Consider the following 26,588-nt stretch of genomic DNA (forward strand, 5'->3'; position numbering starts at 1 on the left):
GTGACTGAAGAGGAGGTCCTGTGTGCCATGCTGCCAGTGAGAATAGAAATGGATTTCGATACCTTGATGTAACATGTTTAGAATAGTAATATAAGTTGGAAAATTAACTTTTATATCAAATCCCATCACCTCTTAAAAGCAAAAGGTAAGAGCAATTCTTGGTGCTACGAAGAGGTTTTTCTTATTTATTTTTAAATTTTATTTTAACTGTATTTTTAAAAAACCTAAGGAAACATTTGTTTTCACAGTCTGTGAGCAATTGAAAGTATTTATTGAAGGAAGGTCTATGGAGGGGCCTCCCTGAGGATGTATTTGGGAGATCACAAGGCTGAAAACACAATAAAGGATTAATTTTGTTAGCTGGTATGAGAAGAACTGTGTCTAGGGCTTGATTTCCTTGCTGTGTTTTCATTTCTTTTAATCATGTCTTTTCTCTCACCAGTTTGTGGGCTAATAGTTACTATAATGTATGTGTGAAGTGATGGGGTCTGTGGTGTCCTTTTTCTAAGCTTTTTGAAGCTGTAATAATTGCTCAGAATTTCAGTTAAAAAAACAAACCGTTCCACAGGAAAGCCGTACGATTATAAATTTAATCAGAGCTCTAAAACTATGCCCGTGCTTGCTAAAATACATTGGGATTATTTACCATAGCTACTTCTGTCTCCAGTACCAGAATGGGAACAGGTGGTTCTCTGCAGACAAGCAGCTTTAAAACTGTCATGTTAGCATAGAGAGAGTTACTACAGAAATAAGACATTGCTTGTCTAATCACAGAGGAAAGACAAAGAAGACTAGGTGCCTATGTTTGATGTTCTCATCACAGGCAATCATTGGAATTCTTTAGATAAGTAATATAAGTAGGTAAATGAAATATAAAAGTTTACCAGAAAAAGATTATTATGATAATTGACCATGATGGGACCATATTACATTTTTGCAGTTAACCTATATTAACTGCAAATGTTAACGTGTGATAACCAAAAATATCCATGGCAACTTCTGGAGGCTTTGTTGGGGCATGGGGGAAGGCAACCACGCTGCTAAAGCAAGCACCTTGGGGACTGTAGTAAAATACTACTACATAGGTTGTAGTTTTTGCAAAATACGGCCACTAGGTTGATCTATGGTCTTGGAAAATATGATAGGGTGACATATTTACTGAAGGAGTTACAGCGGCTTCCAATTAATTTAAGAATACAGTTTAAAATTATTTTTGTGGTGTATAAATCTCTCTATATGGTGAGTGCTCTGTTAAGCTGATTAATTATTTGGACTTCCCTTCTTTTAGGGGCCCTTTTAGAAAGGTGCAGGAGGGCTAATGTGCGGGTAGCGTGTGCCCAATCGGTACTACCGCTGGGGTAGCGTGTGCGCTCAGTGATAATTCTGAGTTTGGTGCGTGCCAAATCCCACGGTAAAAAAAATAATTGTCTATTTTCTGCTGTGGGGAGCATTCCTGGCGGTAACCGGCAGTGCACCCACATTGGCGTGCTGCATGGTTACAGCTAGGTGAATGGGCGGTAAGGGCTCAGGCCATAAATAGGCACATGCTAGTTTTAATATGAGCGCAGGCCCATTTCCCGGCCCATTAAAAATAGCCTTTTTCCCAGCCACAGTAAAAAATGGCCCTGCGCGCCCCTAAAAGACGCGCCCACACTACTGCAGTCCACTTTTTATCGCAGCTTTGTAAAAGCACCCCTTACTTTGGTAAGATCTGGGTGCTGTTTAAAATGAAATTATCTACTTTTAAGGGTGTTTTTACAAAATCAATACAGGAATCGTCTTGTTCATGCCAATGTGTAAAACTGCGGAATAACTTAACTTTAATTATTAGGAGATCACTGATCTACTCTACGTTTAGAAGAGTATTAAAAACATTATATTTTGGTGAGAATGGATACTTAAGAAAGTTATAAGATCACTAATTAGGACTTCACTTATTAAGTTTTGTATTTTTCCTTGATTGGAATTAAAGCTGTTAACCGCCTATGTCCAGTTCTCTGGTCACCTAGTCAAAGAAATCAATCAGATCTTTTGACAACTTTTTGCTTTGGTAAAATCATATTGCCTCAGATCTTGCAACCCACTGGATTCTAGGGAGTTCACTATCCTTTCCTTCAGCAGTACCTCTGTTCTTTTTCCAAACACTGAAGTGAGGCTCGCTGGGCCGTAGTTCCCACTCCTTCTCTGTCACCATTTTCTGAAGAGAAACCACATCCAATCTTTTCCAATCCCATGGAACCTCTCTCATCTCCATGGATTTTTTAAGCAAATCTCTAAGAGGACCCACCATAACCTCTCTGAGCTCCCTCAATATCTTGTGATATCACGTATCTCAGCTAGCCCCAAGGCTTTGTCCACTTTCAGTTTTTTTATTATTATTATTATTACATTTGTATCCCACATTTCCCCACCTATTTGCAGGCTCAATGTGGCTTACATAATACCGTGAAGGCGTTCACCAAGTCCGGTAGGGAGACAGATACAAGGTGATGTTGTGGTAGAATAAGGTACTTATGTTTCAGGTACTATGGGGCAGGGGCGTATCTGGACTCCGGCGGTAGGGGGGGCCAGAGCCAGAGGGAGGGGGCACATTTTAGCGCGCCCCCCCCCCCCCGCCGCCACCGCCACCAATGACTTAGTCTCTCCACCCCCCTCCCGCCGCCAACCCTCCCCCGCTGCCGTTCTTACTTTTGCTGGCGGGGGACCCCAACCCCCGCCAGCCGAGGTCTGCTTCCACCTGCCGCTGCCTTCAAAACTTCTTCTTCAGCCGGCGGGGGACCCCAAACCCCCGCCAGCCGCCCCGCGCTGTTTAAAATTCATCTTCGGCCTCCGTGGCCGTGCTGCTGGGATAGGCGGCGCTGTTGAAATCCACTTCGGAGTTGACGTCGTTGTACGTTGTACGTGCTGCGACGTCAGACTCCGAAGTGGATTTCAACAGCGCCGCCTATCCCAGCAGCACGGCCACGGAGGCCGAAGATGAATTTTAAACAGCGCGGGGCGGCTGGCGGGGGTTTGGGGTCCCCCGCCGGCTGAAGAAGAAGTTTTGAAGGCAGCGGCAGGTGGAAGCAGACCTCGGCTGGCGGGGGTTGGGGTCCCCCGCCAGCAAAAGTAAGAACGGCAGCGGGGGAGGGTTGATGGCGGTAGGGGGGGCCAGGGCAAAATCTGCGGGGGCCCAGGCCCCTGAGGCCCCACGCAGATACGCCCCTGCTATGGGGTTGAAGAGAGAAAGGTTGTGTGGAGGGGCATAATCGAACGGAAACGCCTATCTCCATGGGCGTTTATCTCCGAGAATGGGTCTGTGAAGGGGCGGGCCGAACCGTATTTTCGAAAAAATGGACGTTTTTGAGCTGGCCGTTTGTTTTTTTTAGCGATAATGGAAACTAAAAACGCCCAGCTCAAAAACGTCCTAACCTGAGCCATTTGGTCGTGGGAGGGGCCACGATTCGTAGTACACTCGCCCCCCTGATATGCCAGGACACCAACTGGGCACCCTACGTCAGTGCGGTGGACTTCAGAAAAAGCTCCCACATGCATAGCTCCCTTACCAAGGGTGCTGAACACCCAACCCCCTCCCCCCAAACCCACAAATGTACAACACTACTATAGCTCTTAGGGGTGAAGGGGGCACCTACATGTGGGTACAGTGGATTTTGGAGGCCTCCCATTTACCAGCACAAGTGTTACAGGTGGGGGGGGGGATGGGCCTGGGGCCACCTGGCTGAAGTGCACTGCGGTACCCACTAAAAGTGCTCCAGGGACCTGCATACAGTCAGGCCTCTAGGACTGGTTGCTGCTATATAACCTTGGCACACCAGTTGACACCTGAAGACTAATCTCTATGAAAACGTCCTTTATTGGAATAACCGCCTTTACTCACAGTTAACTGCAGATCAGAGGTTGTGCCCCACTGGCAACGAGTCTCCCTGGTACTGAGATGAGCAGTAGGTCAGAACTGGCAGAATGCTGTACAATGCTCTCATTCAGCCACATTCAAGGGAAGAACTAAATTGTCTAACGTGGCTAATGCAGGAAAGGGAACTAAAACTGGCTTACAAAAATGGCCACTACCGCATGGACTACAACAGGAAACACAACAGGGCACACTCTGACCTAGTAGGCAGGGGGAAAAGCACCATGGGAGAAGAGCCTACCAACTACCAACATTATGAGACTGTAACACAAGCTAATGAAATCACAGAGCCCAATACCCTACACCAGTGGCGTAGCCAGAAGTCAATTTTTGGGTGGGCCAACAGGTTGGATGGGTGGGCACTAGACAGTGGTTTGCTGGTAAATGTTTAACAACAGGCTCTCTCCCCGGTCCACCTCTGCGCCCCCCCCCCCCTCAAAATTGCAGAGCTGGCTATAGCCGGGGAGAGAGCCTGGGGGGGGGGGGGGAGGCAATGCATTACTCTCTCCAGGAAAAAAAAAATTAAATGATCCCAGGTTCCAATCTAATTCATGTTTAATGTGGGATAATATGCCATAAATAAGTAAATAAATAAATATAAACTTTTAATGTTGAGCATCTGATTCTCAAAGTGGACATATTCCAAACACTATAATGAAAATAAAATGATTTTTTTCTACCGTTGTTGTCTGGTGACTTTGTTTTTCTGATCACGCTGGCCCAGTATCTGATTCTGCTGCTATCTGTCCTCTTAACTCCGTTTCCAGGCCTTCCTTTCCATTTATTTCTTTACTTTCTGCCTTTCTTCTTCATTTCTTGCCCTACATCTGTAAGTAAAAGTTGGGTCCTCTGCAGACTTGACTGTCCAGTGGATCCAGCTTCTGCCTATTTTCTCCATCCATGAGCTGTTTTTCTCCTCTCTTCCTTTCCCCTCATATATCCTTCCTCTCTCTTCCCTTCCCTCCATCCATGTCAGCATTTCTTCTCTCTCCCTTTCCCTCCATCCATGTGCATCTCCTTCCTCTGTCACCCCTCCCCTCCATCCATGTCCAGAATTTCTTCTTTCTCCCCTCCATCCATGTGCATCTCCTTCCTGTCTTCCCTTCCTTCCCCTCCATCCATGTCCAACAATTCTCTCCCTGCCCTCCCCTCCATCCACCCATGTCCAGCAACCATCCTCTCTCCATTGCCCTTCCTTCCATCCATGTCCAGCAACTCTTTTCTACCCTCCCCTCCATCCACCTATGTCCAACAACTCTCCTCTCCCCTGCCCTCCCCTCTATCCACCCATGTCCAGCAACTCCCCTGCCCTCCATTCATCTATCCATCCATATCCAGCAATTCTCCTCTCTCTCCTGCCCCCTCCATCCATCCATATCCAGAAATTCTCCTCTCTCCTCTGCCCTCCCCTCCATGTCCAGCAATTTCTCCTCTCTCCCTGGTCCTTGTCCTCCCATCCATGTCCATCGATGCTCCTCTCTCCCCTTTGACCATCTCCCTCTCATTCCCTCTCCAGCACTCCCATTCTCCCCTCTGTCTCTCCCTTACCCAGTCTCCTAAATTCCTCCCCCATCTTTCACCCACTTCATTAGTCCCCCATTCCCCATACTCTGTACTTACCACCCCTCCCAGTCCCATCTATCTCCTGCTCCTTCCTTCTGCTCACCACCCCTCCCAGTCCCATCCTTCCCTCTGCTCACCAACCCTCCCAGTCCCATCCATCTTCTGCTCCTTCCCTCAGCTCACTACCCCTCCCAGTCCCATCCTTCCCTCTGCTCACCACCCTCTGCTGAATAAAGAAGACAACGTGGATGCAGGCAGCACAGCAGCTCACTGGTTTGCTTGCTGTGCTTTAAGTGAATGGCAACGGCTGCGCAGGGGAGTAGAAACAGAGATTATAAATCAATGGCTTCCTTCTGTAGTCGCAGTGGCAAACTGGCAGGCGGCAGCAATAAAAGCATAAAGCAGCGAAGCTATTCGATTCCGTCCTTCGCTTTCCATTTCCTGCCCTCTCAGCGTCCCGCCCGCCCGAAAGGAAATGATATCAAAGGAAGGCGGGACGCTGAGAGGGCAGGAAACGGAAAGCGAAGGACGGAATCGAAGAGCTTCGCTGCTTTATGCTTTTATTGCCGCCGCCCGCCAGTTCGCCGCTGCTGCCAGTCTGGAGAGATCAGCTGGGTGGGCGGGCCTGAGCTGAAATTGGGTGGGCCTGGGCCCATCCAGGCCCACCCGTAGCTACGCCCCTGCCCTACACCCACCACAATGCAATGCTGATGTGACCCTGTACTGCACCCGACAGCTACATCTGACCCAGGAAAGGCTGTGACAGGGTCGAACACATTCTGCTGTCATGGAGGTGGGTACGGCATTTGAGGCTGGCATACAGGCTGGGAAAAAAGTTTTTAAAGTGGGGTTATTTTTGGTGGGAGGGGGTTAGTGACCACTGGGGGAGTCCGGGGAGGTCATCCCCGATTCCCTCCAGTGGTCATCTGGGCAATTGGGGCACTTTTTTGGGACTTGTTCGTGAAAAAAAAGGGTAAAAAAAAAGTGACCCAAAATCACGGTAAAAACGCCTTTTTTTCGATTATCAGCTAAAGACGCCCATCTCTCCTCGGTTGATAACCACACCCCAGTTCCGCCTCCACCACGCCTCCGACACGCCCCCGTCAACTTTATTCGTTTCCGCGATGGAGTGCAGTTGGAAACGCCCAAAATCGGCTTTCGATTATACCGATTTGGGCGCCTTTGCGAGACAAACATCTATCTCCTGATTTAGGTCGCACTATAGGTGTTTTTCTCTTTCGAAAATAAGCTGGATAGTGTCCAATATTTTTGCTGTGTTACAGAGTTTAGGCATTTATGTTGGGTCAGTAGGGTATGCCTTTTTGAACAGGTTGGTTTTTAGTGATTTCCTGAAATGTAAATGGTCGTATATTGTTTTCACTGCTTTTGGCAGTGTGTTCCATAGTTGTGTGCTTATATAGGAGAAGCTGGATGCATAGGTTGCTTTGTATTTGAGTCCTTTGCAGTTTGGATAGTGGAGGTTTAGGTATGTTCGTGATGATCAAAAACACATTCTTCCATAAATGGTGTGATATCTACTTCATTCCCATATATACCTTTGTCAGCTCACAATGGTCCTTGCCAAGGATTTTCATCTGTGAACACTGAACAGAAGTATTTATTTAGCATGTCTGATTTTCCCTCATCACTCTCAACGTTGTTATCAGCATCTTTCAGTCTTATATTTCCATTGTTAGTTTCTTCCTTTGTCCATATACCTGTGCAAGGTCTTGTCACCTATCTTTACATCTCTAGCCATTTTTTTTGTTACATTTGTACCCCGCGCTTTCCCACTCATGGCAGGCTCAATGCGGCTTACATGGGGCAATGGAGGGTTAAGTGATTTGCCCAGAGTCACAAGGAGCTGCCTGTGCCTGAAGTGGGAATCAAACTCAGTTCCCCAGGACCCCAGGACCAAAGTCCACCACCCTAACCACTAGGCCACTTGTCTTCTGCCTGTGCTTTTGCCAGTTATGTTTTTCTCTTTGCTTCTTTGAATTTAATCTGGTATATTTCTCTGCATTCCTCTCCATATGTTCTTCTGTATTTCATGAATGCCAACTCATCTGCCTTTATTTTTTTCAGCCATGTGTTTGGAAAGCCATAACAGTTTCCTTTTCCTCTTGCTTTTATTTCCTTTTCTTATGTATAAACATCTGATGCCATTTTTATAGCTATTTTAAGATTGGGCCACAGTTTTTTCACTTTTCTTATATCCTCCCATCCAGTGAGCTCATTCTTCATTTTCTTCCCTGTAAACCCCCATTACTAGACCTAATGAGAAACCAGAGTCACTGGGGGGAAGGAGTGAGCTAAGAGAGTGAGAAGTCCAGCCCTAAGGGGAGTGTTTATGGGAACGTTGCTGAGGGAAATGTTCCTGCTTGTTGAATTACAGTAAGGGAGAAATTTGGAGTTAATAAATATTGTCATTGGGGAAAGCACATTGGTTGCCTCTATTCCTGCCAGGACCCGTCAGAACCCGTATGGAGAGGGGGTGTTCCTGGATGGGTTCAATAAACTAAGGCTGATCTAAGTGGAGGTTTCTGCCAATACATTCATTAACCGTGAAGTGGAGGATTGCTCCAGATGAGAAGCAGGGGAATCCAACCTGGGAGTAGAGACAGGGAAGGGGCCTGTTCAGATCCAAAGGGAGTAGCCTTTGGTGTACCTCTCCAGGCTATTCTCTTTGACTCTGAACAGCTCAATTTAACAGTTCACTTTGGAAGAAAGTGGGCAGACTGGGAGGTTTGACTCATAGAGGAGATCGCTTGCAGGTCCAGTGCTGCAGGCACAGCTGTCACAACTCGGAAGGTGAGCCTTTGGGCTGAATCTGGGTTGGTGCTACCTGGTCAACCCAAGGGTTAGCCAGGCCCAGACTGACAGCAGGCAAGTCACCGGGGCTAGGCACATGACAGGTAGGACTAGGCACTAATCTCAGCAGGAACTGGAGACAAGGCACAGCTGGGACTGAAGGCTTGGCTGGAGTTGGAGATAGGGCTAGGCAAGGAGGTTGGACACAAGACAGGCATGGCAAGGCTGGAGATAAGGCAAGCAAGGCTGACTGGAGACAGACTAGACAGGCAAGCTGGACTGGAGACAGACAAAGCAGGCAAGCTGGACTGGAGGCAAGTCAGGCAAACTGAACTGGAGACAGGCAAGGCAGGCAAGATAGACTGGAGGCAAGGCTTGCAAGCTGGACTGGAGACAGACTACGTTGGCAAGTTGGACTGGAGATGGATAAGGCAGGCAAGCTGGACTGGAGACAAATGAGGCAGGCAAGCTGGAGACAGATGAAACCAAAGATAAAAGAGCAAGCACAGCATTATTAAAATCAGGTGCCCGATGTGGCCACATTTCGCTTCCCAGAGGCTACGTCAGGGGCTTAACATTCCACTAGCAGGGACCCTAAAGACACATATACCTGATAGCAGCTGAAAGCAGAAATCTATAGCTGCAAAGTCAATCTTCAGTGACTGAAACACATGGGCCGTCTCTTATGTCGGACATAGAAGAAGGATACTATTTCAAAGGACCCAGGAAGACACACATTGACCTGTATTGGTGGAGTTTTTATTTTTGCACCAACTGGTTCTGTATGCCCCTGACGCAGCCTGTACTCTAGGCGAAACATGGCCATCTCAGGCATCTGATTGTGAATCCTGGGAGCATCAACATAACTCATTAAAGACTGTGTTTTCTTCAACAAGGTCTGCTTCTTTTCTTTTATTAATGTTGCCCAATTTGCCAGCTTTCCTAATTTCTGTAAATATTTCTTCATTTATCTATTTGATCTGTCCCAGATGGTAGTACAGTCCTACCAGTATACTCTTTCCTTTCACACATGGAATTTCTATCTACAAGGATTCCATGCTGCTATCTGTTTCATGTAGAATATTAATTTTGTTTGACTCAATTACCTCTTTAACATAAAGCGCAACCCCCCTCCAATTTGATCCACTTTAACACAGTGACCCACTGATTGTCCTCCTTCCACCAGGTCTCTGAGATGCCTATTATATCTACCTCTTCATTTAGTGCTCTATACTTTAACTCTCCCATTTTATTTTTTAAGCTTCTAGCATTTGTATATAGACACTTCAAATTGTGTTTTTTTCCTAGCATCTACAGGTTGCTTTGAAGTTGATGGGGATAATTTGCATCCTTTACTCTGGTCTCTCATTAAACACACCTGGCTTTCTTTCATCATTATTGCAACCTGTCTATTGGGATTCCCTAAAGACCCTGTTTCAATAGTATGCTTCAAGGATACTCCATACTGAACCATGTGCTCCTGGACAATGTTAGACACACTTTATCCATTTATTAGCACTACATCCAGCATCACTCCTTCTCTCAATGTAATGAAGGGAGTTTGTGTTGCTGATTCTGATATGATACCAGAATTCGAGTAACATTTTTTTGCATGTTGAATTGTAAAGGGAAACATTCTGGGGGGAAGTTATCAATCTGTGTTAGGGCTTTATGTCATGCTATTTGCACTTAACATGATTTAAAGGGCCCTAACACAGTCCAAGCCCCTCCATTCCCCCACCCACCCCACTTATAAAGTAGCGCTTTTCACCCCAAAGGGCTAACTTTTGAACACTGGTGGTCCAAAAAGAGTAAAGGAGTCTTCTGGCAAGAGTGATGCCCAGTCTGGTGCTGGCCACAAAATGGTGTCCGTAGTAGTAGTTGCATGAGACTAACAATAGGTGTGCCATTTTACAGCTAGTGCCAGACTGGGCAGGAGTGACTGGGCATTGCTGCAGCCCTAAGAATCACCCTGGACCACAAATGCTCAAAAGATAGCCCTTTGGCGGGGAGGGATACCTTATAAGTGAAGGGGAGGGGGGACTGTAGGGGGGGGGGCAGGAATTGACCCAGGGAGGGACTTGAGACGGGGGTAGGAGGTAACTATATAACAGGGGGCATTCTGCTTTGCCAGCCCTGGAGCATCAGGCCGCAATGTTGTGGCCCGATGTTCCCAGGCTGCTGGAATAGCGCTGCCTGCGAGATCTTTTACTGCACCATGATAACTTCTTCTCTCTACCTCTGTTCTGTACTCATTGTTGAGAGAGTTTTATTGGTTAATATGAGAATGCTATCCAATCACAACGCATGAAGACAACAGAAAATACATCAAAAATATCAATACCAAAATACTGCTGAAACCTTTTTTGAGATATTCAAGTAGCCATCAAGCAAATAATAAAAAAAAACCATAAAAAATGTAAGTTCAAATAAATATCTATTTATCAAAAGATGTTTAACATTTTTAATTTTATAATTTTATATTTAAATTAGCATCTCCAGAGCTCATTCCTTACATGCATAACAGCAAGATCAAGGCTCATATATTCAAATCATTGGTCCACTGACTCAATCGAATAACATAATGAGACCAGGTGGGGAAAACAACCGTTAAGGCAAAAGTTCATCAAGCAGTGGCCAAAAAACTCCAAACATGCAAAAACTATGCAGCCACTCAAACACTAGTAAAAAAAAAAATTAAAAAAAAAATATATATATATATATATATATACTTTTTTTTTTTAATATATCCAAGAGTCATCTTAAACAAACAGTAATACAATAGCTTGAAAAACATTTTATTCCCTTTATCAGGCACTTATCTGTACTAATCACACAGGGCAGATCTCCCGGTATCCTTAAAGGCCGCTAAGCACCAAAGAACCCACAAATCTCATGCACATGCAGCCTAATCCTCTAGAAGCAAAACCTTCTTCATATATCACGTGGAGGGGTATAATCGAATGCGAACGCCTATCTCAATGGGCGTCTATGTCCAAAAACGGGTACGTGAAGAGGCGGGACAGACCGTATTTTTGAAAAAATGGATGTTTTTCAGCTGGGCGTTTGATTTTTTTAGCGATAATGGAAACTAAAAACGCCCAGCTCAAAAACATCCAAATCTGAGCCATTTGGTCGTGGGAGGGGCCACGATTCGTAGTACACTCGCCCCCCTGACATGCCAGGACACCAACTGGGCACACTAGAGGTCAGTGCGGTGGACTTCAGACAACGCTCCCACATGCATAGCTCCCTTACCACGGGTGCTGAGCACCCAAACCCCCTCCCCCAAAACCCACTACCCACAAATGTACCAAACTACCATAGCTCTTAGGGGTGAAGGGGGCACCTACATGTGGGTACAGTGGGTTTTGGAGGCCTCCCATTTACCAGCACAAGTGTTACAGGTAGGGGGGGGATGGACCTGGGTCCACCTGGCTGAAGTGCACTGCAGTACCCACTAAAATTGCTCCAGGGACCTGCATACACGCAGGCCTCTAGGACTTGTTGCTGCTATATAACATTGGCACACCAGTTGACACCTGAAGACTAATCTCTCCGAAAATGTCCTTTATTGGAATAAGCACGCTTACTCACCGTTAACTGCAGATCAGAGGTTGTGCCCCACTGGCAACGAGTCTCCCTGGTACTGAGATGAGCAGTAGGTCCGAGCTGGCAGAATGGTGTACAATGCCCTCTTTCAGCCACATTCAAGGTAAGACCTAAGTTCTGTAATGTGGCTAACACGTGAAAGGGATCGAAAACTGGCTTACAAAAATGGCCACTACCTCATGGACTACCGGAAACAAAACAGGGCACACTCTTACCAAGTAAGCAGGGGGAAAAGCACCATGGGTGTAGAGCCTACCAACTACCAACATTGTGAGCATTTGCCACAAGCTAGTGGAATCACGGAGCCCAATACCCTACACCCACCACAATGCATTGCTGATGTGACTCTGCAGTGCGCATAACAGAAAAGGTGTCACACTCACCCGAGAGCCACATCAGAACCAGGGAAAGGCTGTCACAGGATAGAACACATTCTGCTGTCATGGAGGTGGGTACGGCATTTGAGGCTGGCATATAGGCTAGAAAAAACGTTTTTAAAGTGGGGTCTTTTTGGTGGGAGGGGGTTAGTGACCCGATTCCCTCCAGTGGTCATATGGCCAGTTGGGCCACTTTTTTGAGACCTGTTCGTGAAAAAAAAGGGTCCAAAAAAGTGACCCAAAATCGCGGTATAAACACCTTTTTTTTCGATTATCAGCTAAAGACGTCCATCTCTCCTCGGCCGATAACCACGCCCCAGTTCCGCCTTCACCATGCCTCCAACACGCCCCTGTCAACTTTACCCGTTTCCGCGACGGATTGCAGTTGGAAACGCCCAAAATCGGCTTTCGATTATACCGATTTGGGCGCCCACGGGAGAAAGACGCCCATCTCCCGATTTGGGTCGCAATATAGGCGTTTTTCTCTTTCGATTATAAGCAGGAAAGTCTTCAGTTATTCCATCTTCCAGTGAAAAACGTCCAAAATTCCAATGCGCCTTTTGATTAGCATATAGCTACTTCTCTATGTCCCCAGAATACCATATCTGGAAAGAATGTTGCAGAAGTATATACAGTTGTCAAATTACAAAGGGTCATCGTCTTCCTTATATTATTTATATGTGCTATATTTTATCACTCCAGAGGAAACCACAGGAAGACAGGTGAAGATTATACAGGCAGACTTCACCAAGAATGATATATATGAGAATATTGAAGATAACATTAAGGGCTTGGAAGTTGGAATTCTGGGTAAGCTAATTGCATAATCTTTTTGCTTTGACAAACTAATTTCTGGTTGTTTTTTCTGGTTACATTACATACTGAAAATGGGTATTAATGTAAACATGACTTTCTAAAAAATAATGGTGATGATATTCAATGTCGTTTAAGCAGGCAGGAGAGACTCCTGCCCATTTGAACCTCATTCAGTGGGCCATTCCTGGATATCAGTGGCACTTAACCTCATAGTGCCCCAGAATATTCCCTCTGACCCTTGTGGCACTATCCGGTTTGTGCTGGAGAGTCTGTGGGTGAAATTGGGGAGGAGCTGGCAGTTATGTAGCCATATTCTCTTTGTTCTCAAGCCTGAAAGATGTATAGTCAAGCAACCAAGTTTTATTTTAGTCCAAAATGATCAGTAGTCTGAAAGTCTGAAATGATCAGTAGAATATTTGATCAAACTATATTTGTTATTCCTAAAGTATTGACTATATTTTTCCTTTTGTAGTCAACAATGTTGGAATGCTTCCATATCCTGTTCCATGCTACTTTCTCAATGGACCTGATAGTGATACGGTACAGCTAACTTGAGGTTTCTTGTTATTTTTGTTCTGTACTATAACAAGTCAGATGCTCATTTTACACATTGTTGTTTGGCTTTATAAAGGTTTGAATTTGAAAGTTTTAATACAACCAAATTATCGTCTATTAAGAATTATTATCATTATTATATCATTATTGACACAATATATTTTGACAACCACAGAGTAACAGCATCCCTATTACTAAAGTGTGTAAGGCAACACAGAAATTAGTATACACTGTCAGCGCCCTTCCATGCTAACAGTGAACACAGTATTTGATATGTAGAGGCAGATTTTAGAAAATATGTGGAGGAAGATTCATACATCCAGGTTAGGAAGTGTAGAATTTTCATAGTATTTTATAAAAGACTCTGCCAAATATAGAGCCTCTTATAAAACTGGTGCAGGACTGCATGTGTATGTCTCTCCATGTGATGCAGGAGTTGCGATTTTGAAAAGCTGCATGTGGAGAAAAAAGATGGAGAACCCTCCCGCATATATGTCGGAGCAGCTTTTTAAAGTTGCTGTTCCCCATAGCCCAGTCAGCAGTACCTTGTTCACCCACCCAAACATACCCTCCAACTGCAATTCTCTTTGAAATCTCTGCCCTCCTCCACCCTCACCCTTGAAGAATTTGATCCCCCTCTCTCAAGAAGTACCCCATTCAACTCCCTTGCATAAAGATCCCCTCAAACTCACCCCCTTCCTCCCCATGGCATAAGAGCACCTTGGCAGACCCCATATCTTTGAGGCCCCCTAGTAGATCCTTCCCCCATCCCCCCCCCCCTTACCAAGGGGTCTAGAATGTACTAAAGTCACTTGACTCCAATGGAAAAAAAAGTTAAGCTGCAAAGGTTAGAAATTGGTGTAATTGGCAGGATTTGAGCCTACGTGGGGAGATCCCAATCTCACAATATTACTGCTAGGAGTCAGGCTGCTAAATATGGGGATTTGTTCAATTGGTGGTGGTTAGGAGGATAGGGTGCTTTGTGGAGATCAAGGAGATGATATCAGAGAAGGGGCTGGGGTAGTCAGAACTCAGCCTTTATACTTGCCCTTCAAGCAGGCACTTAAGCATGCTTCAGGACAGGTGTAATTGTCAACATTTTTTTTCACGTTGACGTAGATTCCCCTTGTAAGATGGGGAATCCATGTTAGGCTTGCCCTTACCATGGCTCCTTTCGTGGTCAACATAGTGAGTACCATGTATAAATGGCACCCATCCTGAAATAGTGTACCTAAAGGTCCATGCCAAAATCCAAGCCTATTCTATAACAATACACATAACTTAATTGGCTTAACAAGCTAATTAATATTGGTAGCATCTCTTAACCACAATTAAAATTTACATACACAACTCGCTAAGTGCATTCTGTAATGTAACATAGTAGATGACGGCAGAAAAAGACCTGCACGGTCCATCCAGTCTGCCCAAGATAAACTCATGTGTATACCTTACCTTGATTTGTACCTGTCTTTCTCAGGGCACAGACCGTATAAGTCTGCCCAGCAGTTTTTCCTGCCACCCAACCACCTGTCCTGCCTTCCATCACCGGCTCTGGCACAGACCGTATAAAAAAGTCTGCCCTCCCCTATCCTCGCCTCCCAACCACCAACCCCTCTTCCCCCCACCTGCTCTGCCACCCAATTGTAGCTAAGCTTCTGAGGATCCATTCCTTCTGCATAGGATTCCTTTATGCACATCCCATGCATGTTTGAATTCCGTTACTGTTTTCATCGCCACCACCTCCCGCGGGAGGACATTCCAAGCATCCACCACCCTCTCCGTGAAAAAATACTTCCTGACATCTTTTCTGAGTCTGCCTCCATTCAATCTCATTTCATGTCCTCTCGTTCTACCGCCTTCCCATCTCCGGAAAAGATTTGTTTGCGGATTAATACCTTTCAAATATTTGAACGTCTGTATCATATCGCCCCTGTTCCTCCTTTCCTCCAGGGTATACATGTTCAGGTCAGCAAGTCTCTCTTCATACGTTTTGGAACGCAAATCCCATACCATCCTCGTAGCTTTTCTTTGCACCGCTTCCATTTTTTTGACATCCTTCGCAAGGTACGGCCTCCAAAACTGAACACAGTACTCCAGGTGGGGCCTCACCAACGTCTTATACAGGGGCATTAAAACCTCCCTTCTTCTGCTGGTCACACCTCTCCCTATACAGCCTAGCAATCTTCTAGCTACGGCCACCGCCTTGTCACACTGTTTCGTCGCCTTCAGGTCCTCGGATACTATCACCCCAAGATCCCTCTCCCCGTCCGTGCCAATCAGACTCTCCCCGCCTAGCACATACGTCTCCCTTGGATTTCTACTCCCTAAGTGCATCACTTTGCATTTCTTCGCATTGAATTTTAATTGCCAAACGTTAGACCATTCTTCTAGCTTCTTCAGATCTTTTTTCATGTTTTCCACTCCCTCCGGGGTGTCCACTCTGTTGCAAATCTTGGTGTCATCCGCAAAAAGGCAAACTTTACCTCGTAACCCTTCGGGAATGTCACTCACAAATATATTGAACAGAATCGGCCCCAGCACCGATCCCTGAGGCACTCCACTACTCACCTAACTTCTAACGTGCGCTTGCTATAAGGGGCGTGGTTATAGGTGGGGAAATGGGTGTGTCATGGGCATTCTGAAATTTACGCACATAGTTATAGACTATGGTCCAGTGCGCCTAAACCTACATGCCAGGATTTATGCCACATTTTTGTTGGTGTAAATGGAGACGTAGTTTTAGGCGCTGAGATATCAACTAAGCATATTCTATATACCAGGAGCATAGCCAGACTTCAGCGGGAGGGAGGTCCACAGCCCGAGGTGAGGGGCACATTTTAGCCCCCCTGGTGCCGCCAACCCCCCCATTTTTAATCCCCCGACATTTTTTACCTCCCCGCCGCCACCACCACCTTTGACCCCCCCCCCAGCGCCAACCCTTTCAACCTCCTCTTCCTGCCGCCGCCAACCCTCCCCCGCCACCGGGTACCTTTGCTGGCAGGGGTCCCCAACCCCCGCCAGCCGAATTCCTCTTCTCTGGCTCGGCCGCGTTGCTGATCTGCAAGGGCAGGCTTCTGTTTCTGTGAGTCTAACGTCCTGTGTGGCCACGTTGCTGATCTGCAAGGGCAGGCTTCTGTTTCTGTGAGTCTGACATCCTGCTGGACTTCGGCTGGCGGGGGTTGGGGACCCAAGCCAGCAAAGGTCCCCGACGGCAATGGCGGCGGCAGCAGGGGAAGATTGGCGGTGGGAGGGGGGGTCAAAGGGGTTGATAGCGGGGGAGGGCCAGGGCCAAATCTATGGGGGCCCATGCCCCCGTGGCCCCACGTAACTACGCCCCTGCTATATACCATGCCTAAATCAATGTGCCGCTTATAGAATACGCATAGTCGGCTTTGATTTCCATGCTGATTTTTTAGGCGCCATATATATGGAATCTCTCCCATAGTCCAATTTATACATGTAAATGGGTGCCATGTGCAAATGTCACCTATTCTGAAATAGCAGTTAAACATATAGTCCAATCTATACATATAGTCCAATGTATACATATGCTTTAAAATAAAGGACTTAGCTTGCATTAATTTCCGCATTAACTGACAAACATGAATTGGGGCAAGGAGAAGGTGAAGACTTCATGTGCAGTATGGCATTGTTATGTCACTGCTAATACAACAGATGTCACAGAATATTTAACACGGTATTAAGTGCAACTGTATAATCTGCAGTGCAGTGAATATGCCATAAGTGTATTGTCTCTGTGTTAACTGTATGGGTAGATGCTGGGCACATTCACAGGAGATAAAGCATAGGCTTTACAATTAATGCACATTAATTTTGGCCATTGATATTTGTTAATAAAAAAAATGTATAAAATTGGGTCTAAGACTCTTATTAACTGGAGTCTTTAAATTGTAGTCTGTTGTATTTATGATATATATATATGATGTTTGTGAATGTATAATTTTTTATGTTCTTTACAGAATGTCATCAATTGCAACATCACCTCTGCCACTAAGGTGAAGTATACACCAAACACACAGCTTGAGAAGAATTAATTAAACTGAAAGGGATGTATGTCCAGATAAATTAGTGCAAACCCATGCAGGATTTTCACATGTAAAGCTACATAGATAGACAAGCCCCCAGATATTTAGTATTATGCACGGCCAGGAATGGCTCTTGGCCGGTTAAATAGTGCTTATCTAGCTAACCGCTAATATTCAGTGGGAAATAGCTGGTTTTAGACTTGTGGTTAGCATTAAGCGGCTAACCGGATATATTGCGCAATGATAGCCAGTTAGTGCTGATATTCAGTGTTGGGTTACGCGGTTAAATTGGGCCGTGTAAATAGCAGTCCTATCATTAACCACTGGGAACTTAACTGGTTAATGCTGAATATTTATTTATTTATTTATTTGTTGCATTTGTATCCCACATTTTCCCACCTATTTGCAGGTTCAATGTGGCTTACATAGTACCGTGATGGCGAGCGCCAATTCCGGTATGAGAAATACAGAGTGGTAGTTGTTTTAAAGTGCAAGAGTTACAGAATGGATTAAGTACTACTACTTCTATAAATCACTTTTATAGCGCTACCAGTCGTACGCAGCGCTTTACAATTGAACATGAAGACGAAAGACAGTCTCTGCTCAAAAGAGCTTACAATCTAAATCAGGACAAACAGACAGGACTAAAAAGGATAAGGGAAGGACAGACAGAAGGACACATAAGGATAAGATAAAAGTTACAAGTCAGGAGTCGAAAGCAGCATCAAACAGGTAGGCCTTTAGCCCGGATTTGAAGGCTGCGAGGGATGGAGCTAGACGTAATGGCTCAGGAAGCCTATTCCAGGCATAAGGTGCAGCGAGATAGAAGGAGCGGAGTCTGGAGTTAGCGATGGAGGAGAAGGGTGCAATTAGGAAAGATTTGCCCAGTGAACGGAGTTTTAGGGAAGGAGTGTAGGGAGAGATGAGAGTGGAGAGGTAGTGAGGGGCTGCAGAGTGAATGCACTTATAGGTCAACAAGAGGAGCTTGAATTGTATACGGAAATGGATAGGGAGCCAGTGAAGTGATTTAAGGAGAGGGGTGATATGGGCATAACGACTTTAAGTGGTTAAAAGGAAAAATTAAGTGTACTAGGAAGTGGTTGATGAAGAAACCCAAGTGTGTGCAGTTCCAGTGCTTACTTTGTGAATTCTCCTGTAGGGAATGGACCATATTGGCTTAACTGGTTAAGTTCCGGCGGTCAAAAATGAAACCAGATATTCAATGCAGGTCACCGGAAATGGCCTGACATTGAATATCCCGCCAGCTGAATATCAGCCCCATGATCTCAAAAAATTCATTAATGAATGAAGTCACTCACAAATTGTTGACATCTAAGTCATTTTCATTTTTATCTTTCTGACATTCATCAAGGAGGCTTATTGGAGGGAATAAAATATATTTGCTCAAACATGCAGATATTCTCACAACAGAATAGCAATACAGTTTGTAACATGTCTGCTTGAATGTCATTTCCTGGTTAATTGTTTTTTACAAAAGAAAATATTTCCACTTTTTATCCCCTCTGGCAACCCCCCCCCCCCCCCCCCCCCCCCCACCTCTGTTAGGTTTTCAGACAAATCCTGCCTCCCCCACCCACCCCCAAACTGTATTCATTTTGAGCATTCCTCCACATTGAGCCTGCAAATAGGTGGGAAAATGTGGGGTATATATGTAACAAATAAATAAATGCAGGCTTCCCACACTAAAAGGCATCCCTACAGAGGTGGTTGAATGGGGTGGCAAGTTCCACTCACATTACTGGTGCCTGCTCCCATAGGAGCCAACTTTTCAAAATTATTGGGGGTGCTAAACCCAATGAAAATAATCCCTCCCTGGACACATACAAGGAACTTTCGTAATATTGGGGGTGCTCAAGCACCCACAGCACCCACAGAGTCAGCTCCAATGCCTACTCCCCTGATCTGCTAGCATTTTGTACTTTCCTCCTCAGGAATGCAGGCTTTCCCATTGTAAGAGGTACTACTCCCACAGGGAAGGAGGTGGCCAAGTGGTTAGAACACTAGAAGTGCCATTCTGGGGTAGTAAGCTCAAATCCCATTGCTAGCTCATATCCCCCACAGGCTTTCCCATCCCAAGAGGCGCTGCCAAGCAGGGGAGGAAGCAGCCTCATGGTTTGAAAATCCTATACTGCCCTAGGGCCAACCAGCCAGCCACCACATTCATGGACATAGCTTGTGCACAGTACCATGTATACCTTCCTCCCTGGGGGAAGGCTTGGAGCCATATGAAACAGCTAGTCTCCCTCAGGCCCCTCCATATCCAAGATAGGATCCACTATGGCCTAGGAGGACAAAGCACCCCATCCCTTGCAGAGAAACAGCCTAGCCAATGTTATTGGCTGTCTTCTGCACAAACCACATCTGCAAATGACATCAAATCAGTTTCTATACAGTGCACAGAAATTTTTGTGATTGTACATATAGCGCAGAACAAAGGTAAGCGTGTTCTATTAACAGCACAGATTTTTAGACAGATTACATGACACACAAAACCATGACGCTAAGTACAATTCTATAAAGGCCACACAACCTTTACAAAATCACACTTAGCATGCTTATAGTTGGCGCCAATTTTTTGGCGCAATATACAGAATATGTGCCTAATTCTATATAGGGTGCTCAAAATTATATGCGCAAATTTGGATGTGGACTTAATTTGCATGCACAATTAAATTGATAAATGTGCCAATTAGAACTCATAATTGGGCAATAAAAATCAATCATCAGCACTAAATGGCATTAAATTAGATTTGTACGTGCATCTTAGGCACTGTGATCCATGAGTTCCTGGAATTTGCATGCAGTGTTGCAGAATAAGGGAGATCCACACCTAATTTACACCAGGTTTCAGTTTCAGTTGATGTAAATCAGTGGTGTAGCCATGGGGGCCTGGGCCCCCCCAATTTGGGTTTGGGCCTCCAAAATTTGCTAGTTTGGCAGGAATGGGTCCCCCAGCCCTGCCAGCAGAAGCTTTCTTACAGCGATATTTGCCGTCACGCTGCCTGCCCTGCCTCCCCCTCCCTCATGCGCATGCTGAGTTTTAATGAAATTGAGCATGTGCAAGCTTCACTCATGCTGAATTTCACTAAAACCAAGCATGCACGCCAGAGCAGGAAAGCAGGGCAGGCAGCATGGCAGCAAATATCACCGCAGGAGGGATCCACACCAGCCCAGATATGTGGGGTTGCGATGGGGGTGGAGACTGGTGGGGAGGCAGGCCAAAATGTGCCCCCCAACTTTGGACTCAGGCACCCCCAAAAATCGAAGTCTGGCTATGCCTCTGATGTAAATCCTCGTGCCCAAAATTGGAGGCAATTCTGAGCACCGTTTATACATAGCACTCAGTGCTAATTTTTATGTGTCGGTTTTTCAGTGCTATGTACAGAATTTAGTCCTTAATGGACATACAGTGCAGAGGATGGTTAATTCTAGCAAGTAAAAATAACATATATGCCTTTTTTATGATTTGTTCCCTCTCTTTATGAATAATTATCTCATAGGTAGAATACTGAAGTGAATAAATACTATTACTTCGTTGTTATGATATATTATGAATTTTAGATGGATGTCGTGTGTATTTTCTTATGAGTTTTTTTATAGAACATAGAAAAATATAGGCAGATAAAGGCCATATGGCCTATCCAGCCTGCCATCCATGCCATCTGCTCTCCCTATCACTGCCTTAGAGACCCTATGTACTTGTCCCAGGTGCTCTTAAATTCAGATACTGTTTTCATCTCCACCACTTCCACTGGGAGGCCATTTCATAAATTCACCACCCTTTCCATGAAGAAATATTTTCTCAGGTTACTTCTGAGTCTATCCTTTTTCACCTTCATCCTATGCCAGCTCATTCCAGAGCTTCCTTTCAATTGAAAGAAACTTGCTTCCCGTGCATATCTATCTATCTATCTATCTATCTATCTATCTATCTATCTATCTATCTATCTATCTATCTATCTATCTATCTATCTATCTATCTATCTATCTATCTATCTATCTATCTATCTCAGTTATACCCCTGATGAAGAAAATTTTGAAATATGGCCTTGTTGGGTGGTTCTTGTGTATGAATTAATAAAGATTTCCTTAGCATTCTTACCAAACCAGTCCAGAATTTCTGTATGCTGGCCATCGGATAAAACATTCACAGGTTCTAGACTTGTCTGGTAGGACTAAAGGAAAGAAAATTAGCAGGTAAGATATCATTTTCCCTTATGAACCTTTCCTCTGAGTCCTCCACTTTGGTCTTGTTCCAAAGTGTAGGTTTGGAAACTTCAAGCAGTCAACTACTGGTTTTCCAAAATATCTACCATCATAAAAAGGTTTATTTCTGGGGATATTTAGCACTGTAGTGGATGAATATTGATTTTGCCTGGCAGCCAAAGAGAATATCAGACCACTTGGGAGATGAAAAAAGCATATATATTACATTATTATATTCCATTCAGCCCCATTATGACCTGCAGCACTTAGTTATTCACATACAGTGCAATTATTCACCTTCCAGAACTTCATCTCGGACATATTTGCTTATGGCAAGATGAGGAGTAACTTTGTGAGCATCCTTTGTTGCCACATACATCCCATAATATTCTACACACCTTAGCCCTTTTATATTTTTATAGGAGAAAAATATAAACTTAGGGGCCTGTTCATTAAAGTGCATTAAGCACTTAGGGGTCCTTTTACTAAGCCATGGTTAAAAGCGGCCTGTGGTAGTGCGAGCACTTCTTTTGGATGCACGCTGGGCCATATTTTACGTCATCTAGGAAAAAGGACCTTTTTTTTTAAAGGGGCGGTAAAATGGACGTGTGCTAAAATTGAACCCAGTGCGCGTCCATTTTCAGCCTGAGACCTTACCGCCATCCATTGACCTAGCGGTAAGGACATGCATGTTACCTGTGCGGTACACATGCAGGCACACTCCAACTGCCGTTTATTGCCGGGTAAGCAGCTCATGGTAGAAAATAGAAAATGATTTTCTACTGTGGGATTTGGCATGTGCCAAATTCAGAATTGCCGCCCAACTCACACTCTAGCCGGGTGGTAGTGCCGATTTGGCACGCGCTGTATGCACGTAGGCCCTTATGCAGCTTAGTAAAAGGGCCCCTTAATGCATGTCTGGCTACCACACAACTGTGATAAGGGTTTTTAAGGTAGTTTTAACTGTTTCCGCACATTAAACCATGCTACTGAATTTTTCTGTCAGAGGTTGTGGCATGGGCGGAGAGTGGGTGTGGAAGCAGTAGCCAGTTAACGCTTTACATTTAGCGTGTGCTAACTGGTTAATGCACAATTAATGGGGGACCACTTACCACCTCCTAAACAGGAGGCACAAAGTGCTTCTGTATTAACAGTGTGTTGGTCCCGCACACTAACAGCTGAGGGGCTGAGACGGCTGAGGGGAGACATGATAGAGGTATATAAAATAATGAGTGGAGTGGAACAGGTGGATGTGAAGCATCTGTTCACGCTTTCCAAAAATACTAGGACTCGGGGGCATGCGATGAAACTACAGTGTAGTAAATTTAAAGCAAATCGGAGAAATGTTTTCTTCACCCAAAGCATAATTAAACTCTGGAATTCGTTGTCGGAGAACGTGGTGAAGGCGGTTAGCTTGGCAGAGTTTAAAAAGGGGTTAGACGGTTTCCTAAAGGACAAGTCCATAAACCACTACTAAATGGACTTGGGAAAAATCCACAATTCCAGGAATAACATGTATAGAATGTTTGTACGTTTGGGAAGCTTGCCAGGTGCCCTTGGCCTGGATTGGCCGCTGTCATGGACAGGATGCTGGGCTTGATGGACCCTTGGTCTTTTCCCAGTGTGACATTACTTATGTACTTAGCCTAAATGTGAAAATATTGGGAATGCTCCCCCTTGATGCAGCATTAGTTTGGGGTTTGCCACGTGTTAAAATCCTGCATTATAGCTTGTTTAGCCCAGAATTTAACACACTTTAATATAAGGGCCCCCTTAATTTGTCTTTCCTTATATGCAAAACTGTAAAAGCTGAGCTATGCTTTCATGGTTATTAAAAAAAAAATAATATATATATATATATATATATATATATATATATATATTGTTTTCTTCTTTTTTATTTGAAATGAAAATGAACCAGTCTAAAATTGAAGGATAACTGCAAAGATCATGTCTTATGACTCCATGACCTATTTATGGAGATCAAATTGGGGAGAGGGGATTTAGAAAACAAATATTTGTCCATATAACTCCCAAAGTTGCCCTCTCAAGTCAGTGAAGATGGATCCCCATGTTTCTTTTCTGTTTGAGTGCTGCCTTTTGTCCCATTTAATTCTATAGATTCACACTGAATAAATGTTCAAGAGTTTATGTAAATGAGACAGTATGAAGTGTGGGCAAGCATTTTTGGTCCTTTTTCCTTCAGTAGCTCTGACATCATGCACCATGCACTCTCTTTTCCTTGTCTATAGAGCAGCTGATATCATCAGTGTGTCTAATTGGGATAATGAGCTAAACATGTAAGGTTTGGCCCCATTAAAGTCAGGACTGGAGTATTAACAGTAATAATAAAACAAGGAAAAATCATACTCCTTTATGTATAGGTCACTTCAATCATTAGAAAAGACAAATTCTAATGCATATTAAAAAGAAAATTGGAAAGAAAAAGCCTCAGAGAACTCTTCTCTGAGGCTTTTTTTTTCCAATTTTCTTTTCTTGGGGAAAAAATCCTTCTGTTTCTTACTTTTTTTTCCCCTTTTTTTCTATTTTCATGCAATGATTATATGCTCAACAATGTTACCAAATATGGAGGGGCATTTTCAAAAGGATGTCCAAGTCAGAATAGAGATATCCAGCTCCCAATCACTGGCTCCCAACCAAAGAACGCATTGCATTCAAAATCTGCACCTGGGTTCACAAAATTATCTCTGGGAAAGCCCCGGGATACATGACTGATTTAATCGACCTACCAACTAGAAACACATTCGAATCATCACGAACATACCTAAATCTGCACTACCCAAGCTGCAAAGGCCTTAAATACAAATCAACCTATGCATCCAGTTTTTCCTACATCAGCACACAACTATGGAACGTATTACCAAAAGCCTTAAAAACGATGTACAACCACCTAAACTTCCGGAAAACTCTAAAAACCAACCTGTTTAAAAAGACATACCCTACTGATCCAACTTAAATGCCTGATCTCGGCAACACAGCAAACTGAAGCACGCTATGGAGCCAACACAACTCCACCACCATATGATTCCCTAATGTGACTGTGCCACATGAACTTGATCTTACCCCTATTCACTATGTATTTGTTCACATCGGAGTCAGCAAATGCTTCTCCGGTACTATGTAAGCCACATTGAGCCTGCAAATAGGTGGGAAAATGTGGGATACAAATGTAACAAATAAATAAAAATAAATAAAATAACGTCCAAAACGGATGGTCATCTGACATATATTTTCTAACAGAAATATACCAGGATTTCATGTTCGAAAGTATATGAGATTGACGTCCATATACTAAGGACATCCAACATGAACAGCCATTTTACAAACTGGAACATCCAACATATGAATGGCAAAAAAGCAGGGACAATGATGTCTGTCTGGCAGCAATTTTAGAATAGTCACATACAGAGCAGAGGAAGCGCTTAGTGGTTAGTGCAGTAAACATTAAACTAGGGGACCCAAGTTCTAATCCCACATTGACTGTTTTATTTTGTAATTGTGAGCCCTTCAGGAACATAAAAATACCTACTGTACCTAAATATATAAGCCACCTTCAAGCCTGATGGCTATTGAAGTGGTGTACATTCAGGAACAGTATGCATTTTCTGTTCCTGGAGGGCTCACAATTACAAAATCAAAGATTCAAAGTAGAATTTGAACCTGTATCTCTTGGTTTATAGTAGAGTTATACCGAATATTCATATTTGAACCGATTCAGCCCCAAATAGTGTGCCAAATACGTTTTTTGTATTTGGCCGAATAGTGATTTAAATTCAAATACGAATACTTGCACAATAAAAAGCGAATGCCCATTTGGTTTCAATTCTGTCCTGACTTCCCTTTGCACTTCTGGTTCCTTTGTTGACTGGAGATCTGTTGGTGATTCCTAATCTCTTTAAAACCACGTGAAAGTGCCTTACTCTTCAACAGTTTCTTCAGCTTCTACTGCTTCTACAAGATATGAAATATTTCCTCCTTTACTCCCAGCCGCGTGACCCATACAGCTGCACATTACAATGCTTTGAGCCAATGAAGGAGAGAGGCAGGATTGCCTCCTCCAACTTTATTAACACACAGCTTCATGATGTACAATGGCCCGGTGCACCAATGAGGTTAGAGGGGGCAGTCCTATCTCTCTCCTCTCCTTCATTGGCTCAGAGCATTGATGTGCAGCTGTATGGGTCTATTGGCTCAGAGTATTGCAATTTAGAAGTGTTTAAATTTAAATGCGATGAACAAAAGAAATCTGGTATGGAAATACATTACGATTATGGATGAAGATCCAAGCAAAGTGATCTGCGGCATGTGCGGAGCAACAATTTAACATGGTGTTGGTCAGTCTAAAAATGTCATGATCACTGCTTTAAATAACCACTTAAAGCACAAACATCATGAGAAATTTAAATCTATGTTGACGAAGCATGATACTATGGTCATCCAAATCCCAGTCAGGAAAAATGAAAACCAACAAAGTGTAAGAGATTTGATTTTAAACAATAAACAGTGGATGATAAATAGCCCAAAGGTCCAAAAGATTCATGAAGCCATAAATGAAATGATAGCTGTAGATTTCTAGCCTTTCTCTATTGTTGATGATATTGGCTTTGAGAAGTTAGTAGTGGCTTTAGAATCTAAATATAAATTGCCATC

The 26,588-nt window shown here is 44.2% G+C and overlaps 1 protein-coding gene across 3 annotated transcripts in view; it reads left to right on the forward strand.

Annotated features, from left to right (window-relative positions):
• The window catches only part of HSD17B3 (hydroxysteroid 17-beta dehydrogenase 3), a 153,855-nt gene that overhangs the window by 97,533 nt on the left and 29,734 nt on the right, over window positions 1–26,588 (forward strand). For all 3 annotated transcript variants that reach the window (XM_030193643.1, XM_030193645.1, XM_030193644.1), the window contains exons 4-6: window positions 12,976–13,083; window positions 13,562–13,629; window positions 17,625–17,660. In XM_030193643.1, the coding sequence (XP_030049503.1) occupies window positions 12,976–13,083; window positions 13,562–13,629; window positions 17,625–17,660 (212 nt within the window). The remainder of the gene's footprint in view (window positions 1–12,975; window positions 13,084–13,561; window positions 13,630–17,624; window positions 17,661–26,588) is intronic.

This window comes from Microcaecilia unicolor, chromosome 2 (genome assembly GCF_901765095.1).
Source record: "Microcaecilia unicolor chromosome 2, aMicUni1.1, whole genome shotgun sequence".
NCBI classification, from domain to species: domain Eukaryota; kingdom Metazoa; phylum Chordata; class Amphibia; order Gymnophiona; family Siphonopidae; genus Microcaecilia; species Microcaecilia unicolor.